The following is a 16,218-nucleotide window of genomic DNA, read 5'->3' as shown; positions in this document are numbered from 1 at the left end:
TCCTATCTAGTCTGGCGCAAGTACAGAAGGGACAGTTTCCAGAGCTTCGGGTCATTTCAGAAACACCCATTTCTTCTGTGCTACAAACACCCATTCACAAAATCCGAAGAGAGAACTCAGTCGCCCCTGGCTCGTTGAAAATTTAGTTAGATTGATGTTGAAATACACCCTCCTTCCCTAAGTGCATAGTTTATTCGTGGGTGGAGAGCCACCAGGGAGGGTAACAGAAGAGGGCAGGGAGGGGGGGGGGTAGAAGACGGTTTTGTCTTGACTTCTAAAAATCTTTCTGTTAATCTTCTCTCCTCCCCCTCTCCCTTTTTCCTAATCCGGAGGATGATGGAGTTCGAGGCGAGGGAATGATTCCGGAAATGGAGCTATGACTCTCAAACCTAGAAATGATCTGGGTGCTTTATTTAAAGTTAAATACTCCTCGTCCTGGGGACCCAGCACAATTCTTACTTAAAGGAGCCCGTGTTTTCTCCTTCATAACGTAAACAGACAAACAGTGGCCTCCAGAGATTAAAAACGCGGTTCCGGAGCGCGTTTATTGCTGCCCTCTAAGCTCCAGACCAAGGTGGGGTGAAAAGCGCTCACAACCTGTGAAAGTGCGAAAGCCTCGAAACCCGGTGGCCAGTGCCCTCCCGGCCAGAACTCTTCCCGGCCAACCTCTCATTATTCGTGACTCCGCAAGACACAGGGACTCAGACATGTGTGTGGGAGTGCGTGTGAGGGAGACAGGCGAGAGGACAGTGGCTTTCCACACGTGCAACCCTGCAGCTCCCTGCATTCATTCATATGCATGCACGGGTTGAATCTTTGATCAAAGGATTAGTTACACTGATGAGTGTTTTTTGTTTTTGTTTGTTTGTTTGTTTTGTTTTTGTTTTTTTAATGGGCACACCTTAAAATAGTGTTCATAAATTGAAAGTATGAAAAGGTTCTGAGTGGAGTCCCTGGGTCTCTAATCCTGTCTACCCTTTGCTCCCCCATTCCTACTCCCCAACAAAAAAAAAAAAAAAAAGGGAAAGCTTGCAGCAGATTGTAGAAGGATTTGAGTCTGCAGCCAGAGAGAAGGGGATTAGGGCCAGAGCGGTGCAAGTTAAATTGTGCTGCATATAAAAAATGGGCGGATTGGTCTCCAGATCCAGAGGCTGGTACCACCTTCCTTTCTAAAATAAAATCTCTCTGGCATGAAGTCACCGCCTATTTCACATCCGGTTTGCCCTGGGACGTATTACTACTGTCTTGGTAAAGAGAAATCTTTTGTTGTATAGCTGCAGATCGGATACTGGGTAGCGGATTTGGGTGTGAAATCTTCAGCAAAGGAGCACACAGAGTCCATGATGGCTCAGACCGAGTGAGTGAGAGGCAGAGCGAGGACGCCCCTCCGCTCCCGGCGCGCCCGGACTCGCGGACTCGCGCTGGTTCCAGGCTCTCCGCGATTTTCTCTTGCACACTTTTCCCGGGTCTTGAGCGATCCTGTGCCCAGAGGGGGCCCGAGGTAAGTGCGGCTTCAGACCGCTACACACTGAGCTTTGAACGTTGCTTTTCCTAGCTGGAGAGACAGGAATGCTGGAGAAAAAAGAGAAAGAGGAACAGGACAAGAGCCCGATCCCATAGCAGGTAGAAACAACGAATGTTTTTCTTTCAGGGTGAAAACCGCAGCGATAGAGAAGCATTATTTTTGCCCCTCTGTATCTCTTCTTTCCTTTCTCCCTTTCTTAGGCAGATATGAATTTATTCCGTGGGGTGGGTGGTGACATGTTGTTTTGATTTTTTTTTTTTTTTCAAGAGGGTGCTGGGTTGAGCTGGGGAGGGGCTTTGGGGGGCATCATCTAAAGTTAAGACGCTGGGACAGAAAACCTGTCTTAATGCTCTGTCCTATGGAAGGCACTCTCACATTCTGTCTGCAAAAATGCCTCTTTTCTCCTTTCCAGTGGACGCTGCTAAAATGCCCTCTGGTGTAGGGGTCTCTCTGGTTCTGAACATGAAAAACTCAACTTATCATTTGATATGAGTGGCATGGGATATGGGTGTTTGGAGGGTGTGCGTTTGGTGGGGGAAGATGGAAAAGGGTAAGGAGGCATCTTAGCATTTCTTTTAAACTATTATGTTTGTATTTGCAAGAAACTTTCTTACTCAACAACTCGAGTACCATGATAGGTTTGTTTTTCTCTTTAAAATGCCAGAGGAGGACAAAAAGCTATGGTACCTTGTCTTGGGATTTTGTTTCATTTACCCCTTCAGGAATACCCCCCCCCTTTTTTTATAAAGACCAATAATTATTAATAGGGCAAGAGAAGTTGCTTTTCTTTCATATTATGTTGAAGATTAATGCAGGGTGAATTATAAATGTGCAATTTAGATGCAGTATTTTAATAGAATGATATTTATCCAATATTTCTTCTCATCCGTGCCAAAACCAGTGACTAAATTAAGTAAAAACTATGAAGCTCACTGCTCTTATCTGTAGATCTAGACCATTTTACTCCAAACACATTAATTATGTTTCATTGCTAACATGCCTGTTTGTAATGGTTTTTACTGATATAAATGATCCCCAAGAGTGTGGAAAGCATTTGTGTAGATGTACTTAAAGGCATATCACATTCAATCATAGAGTGGTTAATGAAAAACATGCTTTAAAAGACATGCAATCCATTAATCACTGTCTATACTAAGGAGTATAGATTCAGGGAAGTGCTAAAAAATACCTTTAACATTCTCATGTTATAACTGCCTTTAATTGTAGCACATGAAATAAAGTGTTACCATATCTGCTCCTTAACCAGGTAGTGCACTAATTTTTAAAAATTGACTCCACAAATAGATCATAATTTTTTGAAATATTTAAGCTTTCCATACTCCTCCTTTCCTCCAGCATCCCACTATCAAGTCTAAAATTCAACAATCAGATAGTGATTGATTGCACTTTACCTAAGAGGGAAAAAAGATTCCCGTATTCATGTAAAGCAAAGCACTCCAGCTTCCATCTGTTTGAGATGAAACATTTTCTAGCAGCAACCTGGCAGAATTCAAGAGGGCTTAAAAGATATGTGTGGGCATGTTTGTATGCATTTATGTGAGTGTGGTTTGTGTGTATGAGAGAGATCAGCACATGGTTTGACTGTAAAGTATGTCCTTTAGCCTCACAGAAGCATTAGTGAGCATATTTAATAAGGCAATCACAGGCAGAGAACATAAGCACGACTTCGGCATTCAACAGTGTGTTTCCTTTTTTTTTTTTTTTTTTTTTTAAGATAAATACAGTTGCTTCTGAAATCAAGGTGCATCCAGAATTCAAAGATGAATTCAGTCATTGAAGCCTATTAACCTACCCCATCTCAGCTCCAAAACATTTCTCCCCGTTACAGACACCAGCTTAAAAATTTCAATTCACAGTTCAGGCATAGAAACTCCAATCACAAAGGTCAATATTTTCAGATCATAAACAACAAGAAGAGAGTAATTCACACTATATTGGAAATATAAAACCTAAAGGGAAAAAAAAAAACAGTTTTTATGTTGGGCAGTATTGGCACTTGAAAGCATTTCAACTTGGATTTTTTTACAGGAGAAATTAAGACACTGATATATTTCTGAATGGAGAAATGGAAGGGATAGTGGAGAATGGATGGTCCAGGTTTCCATTGCTTCCAATGAGGTGTCATATCCCAGTGAGGTCATTTCCTGACTTCAAAGCATTCATCTGAACTGCCTCAGTCAGCCCTAGTGGTTATAACCTGATGTTTCTTGCGAGAGACATTGATCTCTACTTGTTCTACTTTTCAGCTGCACAAGCCCGCAATGAAGAAAAGTCCGGGTTTCTCTGAGTATCTTTGGGCCTGGACCCTCCTTCTGAGCACATTGACTGGAAGAAGGTGGGGGCACTTTATTTTAAATCTGCATGATAATTTCTGTAACTTTTCATTTATTCTTTCAGGGGGAAGAAAATTGTCCTTGGATGAATTCATGACTAAGGGAATTCAAAAAACTTAACGGCAATAAAATCCCAACTAAGAATAAAGAAGAGCAGTATGAAAAAATAGCCATCCTATTTGCATGATGGTTAGAATACACTTAACACGCTTTTGTTAAAGGAATGTATTAATTCAACATTTAAGTCTTAAATCGAACTTTTCACTGTTCAGTTGTAACTGAATGAAATATGTAGTTTCCAAATTCATAGAGAAAGTTACCCCAATTAATGTCTGCATACTCTATGAGTTGATTTTCCAACAAGAAAATTTCTAGCCAACTGTAAAGATCATAGAGTAACTTGTGACTGCATGAAAGTGGAAAGTTTAAAATAATATTCGTAATTTGAAAGTCCTAAGTCTCTATAAATGTGTGTGCATATTATGTTTTGAAACCATTCTTTGTATAATCAATAGAGGTAGAATATACTAAACAAATATTTAAGAACATTACATAAAATTGAACTTCTCTATTTAAGCGTGACTAATGTGGGAAAAGTTATGAGAAAAATTTAAACATATGTTTAACCATATTTGAAAATTTGCTGATGATCCAATCAAGCATATAAACATATTGTAGTAGCAGTGATGTAAGTGACCAAAAATTTCAGATTCTTCTTTATCTGCTTTTATACTTCTTGCGTGGTCTATTCCTGTCGCCCTTAAGACAGTCTTAGACATAAAAACCCAAGGTTCTTCGAGATGTAATGGAAGGTAAACTCTTAAAAAGTTAAGGTGGAGAGAAGGAATAATCTGGAAAGATGCGAATTTGGGAATTTTTTTTTTAATTAAGAAGTTGTCTGTTTTTATTTTTTGCTATTGTGTGTGGTAAGTGATGACTATCAGATGAAGAGGAGATCCACTATTGCCAGATACTCTTAATCCGAGGAGTTAAATGTTTTCCATTTCTTTTGAAAAATTATATGAAGTGTTACTATTGTAATGACCTGTAGATGGAGTTAGTGCACAGTGTTTTATTACAGAGTGGTTCATTCGGAATCAAAATCAGGTACTGTAACTGACATTTCTCTTCAAATTATATATTCTGTTTAGGAAACCTTACATTGGCATAAGTGTTTAAGAGCAATAAACAATCTTGATCTCTATTCTGGGGTTATTCTTTGACAGTTATAACTGGACATGGTAAATTAGACGTGGAGATGAGAAATACCCTCATTAGAAAATCACAGGAAATAAAGATTACTATTCCAGCTGGGATAGTAGAACTAGTTTTCTGGGAGGGATGGAAAAGTCTCCTTTGGCATTTGCATTCTGTGCATACAATTGGTGGAAAAGGCACTTATAAGATAAAACCAGGGATGAAAGTTTTTCCTCAATTTGGTATAAGCTTCAACACGCAGAAAATGCAGGAAAAGGTAATAGACAACTGCATATTCTAGGAATTGTATCCAGAATCGAATTGTGCTCTGTCACTTACCCCATCTCACCTTACCCTTCTTATTTTGCTGCTTTCCTCCTTAGACTACTTGATCAGGCCCTCCTCACAATTTAAAGTGGACTAGCATTTCTTTTCCACCTTTATCAAGATGACCTTCCAGTATCCTTGAAAGATGCATGCATGTGTGACAGTTCGTTTTGTGAAGACTTTTTATAAGTAATTACATTTAGACAACTATTTTTGCTTTACTGGTATCATCTGCTAATGAGACATCCTGGAAAGCTCAGTGAAAATTTGATTTAAAAAACTAGTAAGATGTTTAATTTTGCCAAGGGAGAATAAACTGTCAAGCTGTATGATATTACTGTTGAATTTAGGAGAATGGGAAATTGTTCCATACAGTTGAATTTCATGTATTTAGCATCATGAAGAGCCTTTAGTTATAATAGTTTCAGTTATTAAATTAAAATTCTATCAGAAAAATGGCCATTGAATTTTGACAATATAAAACTAATTACCTTTTTAAAAATAGTGTTTGTTTTTGAAATGATACTTTCTTTATATTTCTTATTCCTGTCAAATAAGTGAATCCTGGTTTCGGATGTTACTATTTTTTTCATTGATCAGTAATATTAACACACAAGAGTGAAGCCAAAAGCATATTAAACAGAGTATGAAAGTGATATTTTTGTGGCATTTCTTAGTTTACACTCTCCATTTTTTTTTTTTTTTACTCAAGGTCAGAGCTGTCATTGGAATGTATCAGTGAGTGTGATCCACTGAGATAAAAAAAAATTCTCTCAAAGGATTTTGGAGGTGTCATCCTAATCATTACATAAAGTATGATTCAACAACCATAAATGATAATGTGATTGTTATAAGAAATGCGCAGTATTTGAACTATGGTCACTATGTGGTTGAAACTCAAAGACTAGTAATGATAAGGGGTAGAAATGATTCCTGAAGCTAGAAAGATTTAAATAGGAACAATTAATCCATTATAGAAGAATAGAACTAAAGTTTTAGACTAAAAGTTGAAGAAAACAGGGTTCTAGTTCAAGCTCTGCTCACAGATTGCTATGTTTTCTTAAAACACTAATCCCACACTACAGTTCAATAAACCATAAATTAAGAATATTGGATCATATCTTTTCCGAGGTATCTTTTACTTTAAGACAGAAATGACAAAAATTCATTTAATTAGAGATTTGAATAGGCACATTATAGAAATCAGTTCATAAAACTTGAGGGGAATGGAAATTACACACTGATTTGAAATGTAAATTATCCTAAGAAACAAGTTTTAACTTTTTTTCTCATCTAAATATCCTAAAAGAACATCAAAAGAATAAATACAGATATATGTAGATATTTCTACCTCTATATCTATATACTTATATAAAGTGGATGAAAGAAGTAAATGTTGGTAGGTGAAATCTTAGGCTAATGCTATACGTTACGTTAAATGAAAGCAAAACTACTAATCTGATAGCTCATAAATACGTTTGTTGTTTTTTTTTTTTTTTGGAAGAAGTTTGCCAGATTTTATTTCTCCTTAGCATGCATTAGCCTTCTTGCCCAGGGAAACATGCATTATAGCATTGTATACATGCTGAGATTTATACAGGCAAAGAGAACTCATTTCCTATAATTTTTCTTCCATAGTTAGAAATATTAGAATAAAGAGTTTATCATGTGTGATAACAAATATGAGAAAATGGTAAAAATTAAAATGACTTTTTTTTTTAACTTTGCCGGAAGGAATTTTCAAATTAAGATTCAATAGGAAAGAAAATAGGAAAATCTAGGGAAGGCTTTATTTGGAAAAAAGGTTTTAATAGAATTACGTAATTTAGATTGTTACCTGCCTTTATGTCTTTTTCAGCTATGGACAACCCTCATTACAAGATGAACTTAAAGACAACACTACTGTCTTCACCAGAATTTTGGACCGACTCCTAGATGGTTATGACAATCGTCTGAGACCAGGGTTGGGAGGTGGGTTGCATTATTGTGTTTTTATTTTAGAGAACAGTATCAAATCTTTACTAATGAAGCCTTGCTTTCCTTCTAAATGTAAAGTAGTAAGAATAGTAGCATGTAGTTTAAGGACTAATCCTATTTTTAATAGATTGCTCAATGTTAGTTCAATTTACTATGGTATTTCTGTGCACATACCTATATGTAGAAAAAGACAGATACAAACATCTCATAATTACATTAAGAAATGTTACATTTACTTGGAAATCATAATGTTTTCTGTGTAATGATTTTATTATCCGGGGAAAATATGAAGTTAATATTCTCCCTGCTAGTCCAAAGAGTACAGCTACTTCATTTGGCATTGCTATATTTACATTGAATTCAAATAGATGATCTCTGAGCCTAATGCTCTAAACATTTATTTTGAATTTTACGTATTGATCCACTGTTTTGCATTAGATTAGTACCAACTCTGGGATAAAAGGTGAATGAGATAGATGGTAATTTTTTTAACCATGAATTTGAACTTAAACCTTAATTTTCTATTGTAAAAATTTACCAATTAATATACTAGTAGATTTCTACTTAGGAAGAAAAAAGCGCTAAATAATACAATATTTATTACAATAAGAATAAATAGTGCTAGATATTACTCACATATTTGAATAACGTTTGAATAAGATAATCCACCAATCTTATTTAGTTAAGCAGAGACTAATGAAGCCAAAACAAAATATTGATCTCAGACTAAAACAAGGGAAGCAAGGAAATAAATTATTGTTTAAAGTTACACAGGAAACCAAGGTGAGAATCTCTGATTCCCAACTATAGCTAATGCTGCACCTTCTCTGAAGCATGTGTTAAAAACTATTTGATAGCAATATTTAAATTCCAATTAGATGGCAATATTAAGAAAGTCATCTCTCCTTCACTGAGGTAGCAAATATATACAAAAAATAAGAAGCTTATGAATCCAAATTTTTATTTTAAAATGGAACGGTAGCATGAATTTAGTCTTTATATATATAGAGAGAGAGTAGTGTAATCTCATGGAATGTGGATCATAGGTCTGTTTTGAGGCTAACAAACACCATTCGTGTCTGAGAGGTTTAAGAGGAACTGCTTTGTCAAAGACACAATTCAAATATACATCAGAGGCCTTACCAGGTGTTCTTTCTTGTCAATTTCAAACATCCATTCTTGGACATGCTATACAAATTCTTTCAGGTTTGAATTCCACCTAGTGTTCCTTTACTACATTCTGAGAAAAAAAAGTCTCAAGGAACAATGTTTTGATCATTAAATGGAATGCATAATTGGGTATGCGATGTATTGCAATGATATTTGTGTATATCTAAATGTTTAAACTGGCTTCAAGAAAATTGTTCTTAATTCATAACATTTGAAATAAGTTGCAAAGATTTCAGGTAGGGAAGGAATGTATAAAAGGAAGAAACAGGATAGTGATACAACTTTTAAAAAGTAAGGCTTTCCAAAGTACTAATGGGCATGCATCTGATTCCTTTACTTCCTGCTCCATGATATCAGTCCTTACTAATCAACAGAATTTTATAATGCATCTATGAAACACTGTTTCCAGTCTAGTTTAGGAAATCCCTTTTAATACTTTAACATGTGAATATGAGTAACCTCTATAAGCTTTATACATAATTTTCAGTTTGTTGAAGAATTCTAAACACACACACACACAGGTACCTTTAATGATCAGCTGTCTTGTTTGGAGTGTAAATAACAAACCCAGAACTGCTCCTTGACATTTAATTATATATAATAATTCTTAAATAAATGTGTATGTTAACTCTTTAAACAGAGTGTAAACAGGAAGCATTTTACCTACTTTTCATCTGCATACCTGGACCTTAGAGAGCCACAGAACTTGGGGATGTATAATGTAGGCTAAGAATGAATTGAAAAGCTAATTTTCAAGAAATGAGATAATGCTAGATATGTCAGCAGAAACAACTGCATTGATTGAGCCTGCAACATTACTGTTTTGGTAGAATCTACTTTTAATATCTATTTAGTCCCTCCAAGTAAGAAAAAATAGACATGTGTTTAAAGAACAGAAATAGTAGTTGGCCAAATATAGTCGAAGTATATTCTTTTAAATTGAAATGGATATAATGCTATAATAATAGTTAATCCAAGGACTCAAGAAAATTTAAAGGAATGGTTGTGCTTTAATCTTTGCTAAAGATGACTTATCTGATATCTGTGACTCCTAGAAACATTGATTTTGAGGATTTGGTAGACAAAACAAATTAAAAAGTAGCTCAAATATTTACCTCTGTTTCTATTTTATGTATCATCCTGGAATGTACTACAATTAAATCTGATAAATTTGACAGTTATGAGGAAGCTTTAATACTAACTTAATCTTCATTAAATTCTTTTGGAGTGCATCTTATTACCTTAAGGGATATACTAACATGTTTATTACATGTATCTCCAGAGTCATCAGAACTTTTATGTACATTTTGAGAATGTCTCTCTATCTTTAGAACACTATACCTTAAAATATTAAATACAGTTTTTAATTTATAATTTAATTATAAATTATTTTCTGAAGCATCATCAGCTATAGAATTAGAAAAATATTACCACAATGCTTTCTGAGTGCTATAAACTGAAATTACTGAATAAATATTTCTCTGTAGTTATTTAATTTCATTTCTTTACCATAGATTTCTCTTAAGTATGATATACATTCCAGTAGATCTCCATTGCAGAAATGTACCTTTCTTATTTTTGTTGTTACAAGATCCATTTTCTTTTTTATCTATCTATTTTCATAGATGAAAAGCCCATGTAGAGCAAATACTTGAAATATTATTATTAGTTTATAAGAGGGTAAAAGTTTCCTTTCAATTGCTTCATCATCACCACTGAGTTAATCTTCTCTTATGAGAGAAATGGACCCACTCTCTTCTCTATTATGACAAAAGTCTGTTTTTGTTTTTGTTTTTTTAAGAATAATGTTATGCAGAAGGCAGGGATATTTTGTTCTGAATGTTCTCAGAAGGTATAGAAATATGATAAGCTGAGACTCGAAACTAATGGAAGAAACTCTTTATGTGCAAATTCATCATGACCTGTTTTTCAGAAAAACATACTGCCACCCGAAGGCATAGCAATACTCTTTGGAGATATACATCCTGGGTCCAATAACTAAGAAACAAAATATATTAACTTGGTTCATCTAGTTGATAGAAACCAGTTTGCAGATTGTCTACCTTTTCAGAGCCCAGAGAGCAATCCTGAGAAGGTGAAAATGCAAGGGTAACGTAAAGAGAGCTATCTGGGAAGGGACTTTTTTTTCTTTTTTTCTTTTTTTCTTTTTCCTTTTTCTTTTTCATTTTCTTTTTTCTTTTCTTTCTTTCTCTCTTTCTTTCTAGATAGGAGAGGTGAAAAGGAATACAATGTGTGGAATTCTAATGATGTAATGTCCTCTATTCAAGAACAAAAGAGAACAATAATTTGGCCATGTTCATATTTTAAATACAAAGTTAATGAAGGAACCTTGAAATAGACTTGAATTTAAATAATCAGTAGCCAGAAAATACAAATCAAAATTGTCAGAAGTTGTGGAATTCATTCTCATTTAAAAGTCTCTTTTTTTGAGGGTAGGGTGTCGAGGGCTACTTCTCCCTTGCAACCAGGAACTAAAGAATGTTTTTGAAAGGCTTTTGCCTAAAGCCTGGTCAGTACAGAGGAATAAAATGGTAGGAGGAGGGGAAAAGGTAAAAGCCAGAAAGAGGCAAGATGGGAAAGAGCAGGTTAGTGAAGAACAGAGAAGGAAAGGGGGCAGTGAAGATAAGGAGAGGGAAGTGAGAGGGATAGAGAATGTGAATGGAGAGCAACACAAAGAAACTGGTAAAGGAGAGGATCTGTGTTCTAAAGATGAGTAGACTCAGGTGTTCCTTGATTAATCAAGATTCCTCTTCTCATTTTAAATCAGGACCAAACCAAGCACATTCTGAAACAATTCATCTTCTGAAGGCTTCTCCTCATTAACTGAATTTTCTTGAACTTCCTAAAAAGTTAAATGATACAGCCCCTGCACTGCAACACCTAACTTACATTTTGGCCACCATCACATTGGTTCCCCCTGCGCTCTAGGTGGGGGCAAAAACAGCCTATAAACACAGATCCCAAATTTAATTCTGAAGGGAGGTTTCAGGTTTTTAAGGATAAGTAATTCCTTTCCAGTGACATCTTACCCTTTCCTTTTGCCCAGCTTTATGTACACGCTACATTTAATCAATGATATGACACAATCCCAGGGTGAATCGGGTTGATATGTACAGTTTATTGTCTGGAACATACCACCAAGCTGAGGGGTTACTGTCCCTCCTGTTCATAGGCTTCTTCTTAAACATCTTTCTTCTATAAACAATTTTATTTCATTCCTTGGAAAACTGATTAGGGTAAAACCATTTTTAAATAGAAATCAACCAGAGTAGTGTCAAAGGAATGAGATCTTGGTTGAGCCACATTTTCAAGGGACTACAGAACATTTCACTTGCTCTCTCCCTGCTAATGATAGTTTCTGGAAATATTTTTCTAAATTTCTAAATATTGCCTTAGGTTTAATCTCAGTTATTAATATATAGGATGATGGATGCCTCTCAAAGATTGTATCATCAAACCATAAAGATGAAGATGGTAAAGTTAAGAGAGTGAATGCATAATCATCATGTGACAAACCCAGGGGATGAGCGGAAAAGTAAATCAGTAAATGAGTAGATAGAAATGTAGGTAGATAATGGACTTTATTTATCCCTACCATACCCTTAACAGATATTTAGTTAAGATTTTCTTCTTTTTCCTGTAAGTCATACAGAGTTAGGATTTTTATTTATTTGTGTCATTTTTTACTCAAATGTATCAGTTAGATGAATAATTGTAAGGAGTATAATTGGGGTTTTCTCTCTAGTTATTTTAGCACTAACTAATGTTCAAAAAACAATCATACTTCAAAGCAGACTTTCTCCTTATCTTCCTAATTTTCCCAATTTGGGATTTGTAGCTCAATGATTGCAAGAGATCTTAGCGTTAAGATGTAAACATCTCCAGCTAAGCAGGGTGACTGGGTTGGATATGCATACAGTTGGCAAAGTGGTGTTGACTCCTGGGGGATCTTTGGTTATGGGTTTTTGGTCTTTTGGTTTTGGGGTTTTTTTTTTTACATCAAAAGAAGTAAAGGTGGAAAATTAATCACTCTGGATAAAAGCAGATTAACTTTTGGGAAGTTTTTTGTGGCTTTGTAAAGTTTAGGTGACTAGGGGCTAGAGAAAGAAGCATAATTTAATTCTTTTTCAAAGTTCAACTTTGTTCTATCTCAGGATTCCAACGCATCCAATATTCATGTAATTTTTAAAATTATTAATTTATAATTTATATAGTTATCCTATCATTATTATTATTATTCTTTGTATCCTGTGTGATTCTGAGATCAGAGACAACCATTTTATTCATGTTCAACTGAATTTTACACATACATTTTATATTTCTATTAAACAGCCAGAATTTCAAAAATTAAGAGGATGAGATATTAAGAGGACAATGTGATGGCTTTTGACAGAATGAAAAGATTCTAAATTAATAACAACATCCAAAAATTTAAAAGATTAGATTCATCTAATATTTTTTGTTGGTGAAAGTGGTGTTATTTTTCCTTTACCAGATCATGGCTTTAGTATTACCTTTTAAAATGTGACTCTGGAATCCTTCATTCTGAATTTGCTGTAGCCTTATCTGGTGCATTTAATGTGAGCTGTGGAGCAGATACTCAGACTCTGGCATAATGTAATCCATTTTCACAGAAATATTATATCTAGACATTCCCAAATTCAGTTGAAGTTTTGAGAAAAAGCAGTTACTAAAAACCCAAGAGGAACTGTTAAAATGAACAGAGAGCACCTTTTAACCTTCACTGGCTGGGATCTCTAGTCAGCTCCTAAAGCCAGCTTGTCTAATGAATCCAAGCTAGATACCCAAAGGAATGTTGTAGCATGTTTAGAAACTTTCTACTCTCATCGTTTTCTGTTGTGTATAAATCATCGACAGATCATTGCCAAGAATTTCCTGAATTAAAATGTAGCCACTGAGGCTATGCTCAAGTTATAAAGTCCAAATTATTAGTAACAGCTGCAGTTTATTTTCTGTGCAATTACTTTTGAACTTTTTATAGTTGTCATTTCCCATCTTGATTCTAGAAACAATGTAGAATATTTTTTAAAAAGTTTTCTGTTGGTGATTTTTTTTTTTTCCGGGTGAAATCTCAATTCCTTACTTGAAAAATAATGTTGTAGTGTTTCTGAGATGGGAAACTCTGCCATTTTGGAAAACTTAAGAGAAAACACATCCTAAATAGATCCCATATTCCTCCAAAGATTGCTATAGTGTTCGTCTTATGTAACTAAAATGCTGTGATGGGAACAGGAAGTATGATGCCTCAAAGCTTTTACAGGTTATACATTTTTTTAAAATATTTTATTTATTTATTTGACAGAGAGCAAGATCACAAGTGGGCAGAGAGGCAGACAGAGAGAGATGGGGAAGCAGGCTCTCCACTGAGCAGAGAGCTCAATGTGGGGCTTGACCCCAAGACCTGGAGATCATGACCCAAGCCAAAGGCAGATGCCTAACCAACTGAGCCATCAGGTGCCCCAGTTATATAATTTTGATCAAGACTTACATAGACCAAAAGAAACCCATTCTTCCAACACAGCCAACTCTCTACAGGTTACCCCCTCTCAATAGAAATTGCCTATAACATAAGGAGGGAAGGAGGGAAATTCTCAATGGAAATGAGATTCATCTCTGCCATAGTAAACTTGCCCTTTTTTCCCCCCAGAAGATGTTTGTATCATTTGAGTACTTAGAATCTGAAAACACAAAAGGATCAGGGATTGGTTAGTTACCTCGAAATGTGGGTTTCTACCCCATATCCAGATTTAGTAGCTGAACACAGCCACAATTAAGTAGCTCTACATATCAGCTAGAGAAAGTTGCCAATTATTTTAAAGAATTTAGGGAACAGAAATGAAGGACATGGAGCAAAAATGTTGCCCCAGGTAGATTGGCAGGGAGCTGAAACGTTGTCCAATCCAGGAGTACACACTGACGGTTATGTAGGGAGCCCAGAACATTTTCAATTTCCAAACAGGACCATTTCCAAGTGGGATTTTAAGATATACTTTATTATGATGACTAATGTTAGTCCATTTAGTCTCCATACAGTGACTGCTTCTGTGAATTAACAGATAGAAAATAACATAAAGGAGACAATAAACCCCCTTCATAAACTGTAAGTCTACAGAATAGGGCCTAGTGAATATTACTCTGAGTTCCTCAGTAGACAGCATTTCCAGTGAAAATATGGCCAATACCATATTAAATAAATTGTTGTGATAGGCATTCTTAATAAAAACACCATCTTTAATTCTTCATTGTTGATTCCCTATTCCATTTTTTATGACACTCTTAGAACGCATTATTCACACAGCATCAGCTATCTTCTTAAATCACAAGTAACATCATTTCACTTCATTACCCAAAGGCTCTTTATTGCATTAGAATAAAGGTCAGCTGCTTAGTGAAATGCAGAAAGCTCTTTAGGTGTGGTCCCACTCCCACCACAGTGTCCTCTTGTACCATGATCACTGGCATAACCAGGCTCCAGATGTATTATCAGACTTTCTGTTTCTTTTTTTAAGATTTTATTTATTTGAGAGAGAGGCAGAGCACAAATGAGTGAAGGGATAGAGGGAGAAACAGGCTTTCTACTGAACAGGGAGACCAATACAGGGCTCAATCCCAGGACCCTGGAATTATGACCTGAGCCAAAGGAAGATGCTTATCTGACTGAGCCACCCAGGTGCCCCCGGGCTTTTTGTGTCTTAAACATCACACATTTGCTCTCACCTCAGATCTTGTTCTTTCTTCTCCTCCTTTAATAATCTTTCTCTTTCTGCTCCTCCCTGAATTTTTTTCATCATTGAGGTCTCAGTTCAAAGTTATCTCTTCAAAAGACACCCTTTCAGAGTACTTACAGTGATCCGAAATGAATTTGTATAATTCGTGTATGTGTTTGGATATAATTATATATGTAATTATATCTGTCACCTTCCTGTCATCTACTACCAATTCGTGCATCTAATCTATCATCTATTTATCTTTCCTATTTATGTTTCTAACCTATCTAAAATAGGTTTTCCCCAAGACTGTAAGATGTGCTACAGAATAGGAACATTTGCACTTTTGTTCACCAACCCAGTATTATTACTTAGAACAGTGCCTGTGTGGCGTATAGAAAATGCTCAGTAAACATTTGTTGGTTAAACTAATATACTCAACAAATGTATTTCACAGTGTTTTTAGCATCTAATCTTATTCCGCCCTTACTCTAGCGTGATGTACTCAACTGTGCAGGTGTTATTTCTTCACTGAAAAGGGGAAGAAACAGGCTCAGAAAGATTAAAGGCTTGTACCTAAAATCACACAGCTTGTTCTCCAGGAGAATCAGAGTTAAAATCTGAGTGTTTTGACTTTTAATCGAGTGTGCTTACTACTTACTATACTATACTGCTTTTCTCATTTCTGCCTCAAGCACTAATCATCTTTTTGAATTATCACTTCAAAACATCTGTTATTTCAATACTTATCAGCAGGATATCAACATTGTAAGAAATCTCTGTTAAAAACAGATTTACTACTGTCTAACAGCTATAGAGTATATAACACAGTATGTGTATGTGTTTGTATATATAGATATACATTTGTGTGTATATAAATAACAAATATACACAAATCATATATATAAAGCTTTTATAT

At 35.4% G+C, this 16,218-nt stretch overlaps 1 protein-coding gene across 2 annotated transcripts in view; it reads left to right on the top strand.

The window, feature by feature from the left end:
• The first annotated feature begins 1,079 nt into the window (after positions 1 to 1,079).
• GABRA1 (gamma-aminobutyric acid type A receptor subunit alpha1) overlaps positions 1,080 to 16,218 on the top strand; it is a 57,673-nt gene continuing 42,534 nt past the window's right edge. The window contains exons 1-3 of one of the 2 annotated variants that reach the window (XM_004737672.3): positions 1,080 to 1,501; positions 3,793 to 3,881; positions 7,262 to 7,374. In XM_004737672.3, coding sequence (XP_004737729.1) covers positions 3,808 to 3,881; positions 7,262 to 7,374 — 187 coding nt within the window. In that variant the 5' untranslated portion in view covers positions 1,080 to 1,501; positions 3,793 to 3,807. Of the gene's footprint in view, positions 1,624 to 3,792; positions 3,882 to 7,261; positions 7,375 to 16,218 lie in introns of both variants that reach the window. The other variant, XM_004737673.3, reaches the window with a different exon arrangement.

This window comes from Mustela putorius, unplaced genomic scaffold (assembly GCF_011764305.1).
Source record: "Mustela putorius furo isolate JIRA1106 unplaced genomic scaffold, ASM1176430v1.1 tig00000145_pilon_pilon_pilon, whole genome shotgun sequence".
Lineage (NCBI taxonomy): Eukaryota > Metazoa > Chordata > Mammalia > Carnivora > Mustelidae > Mustela > Mustela putorius.
The sequence above is the reverse complement of the archived record's forward strand: the minus strand, read 5'-3'. Positions and strand labels throughout refer to the sequence as shown.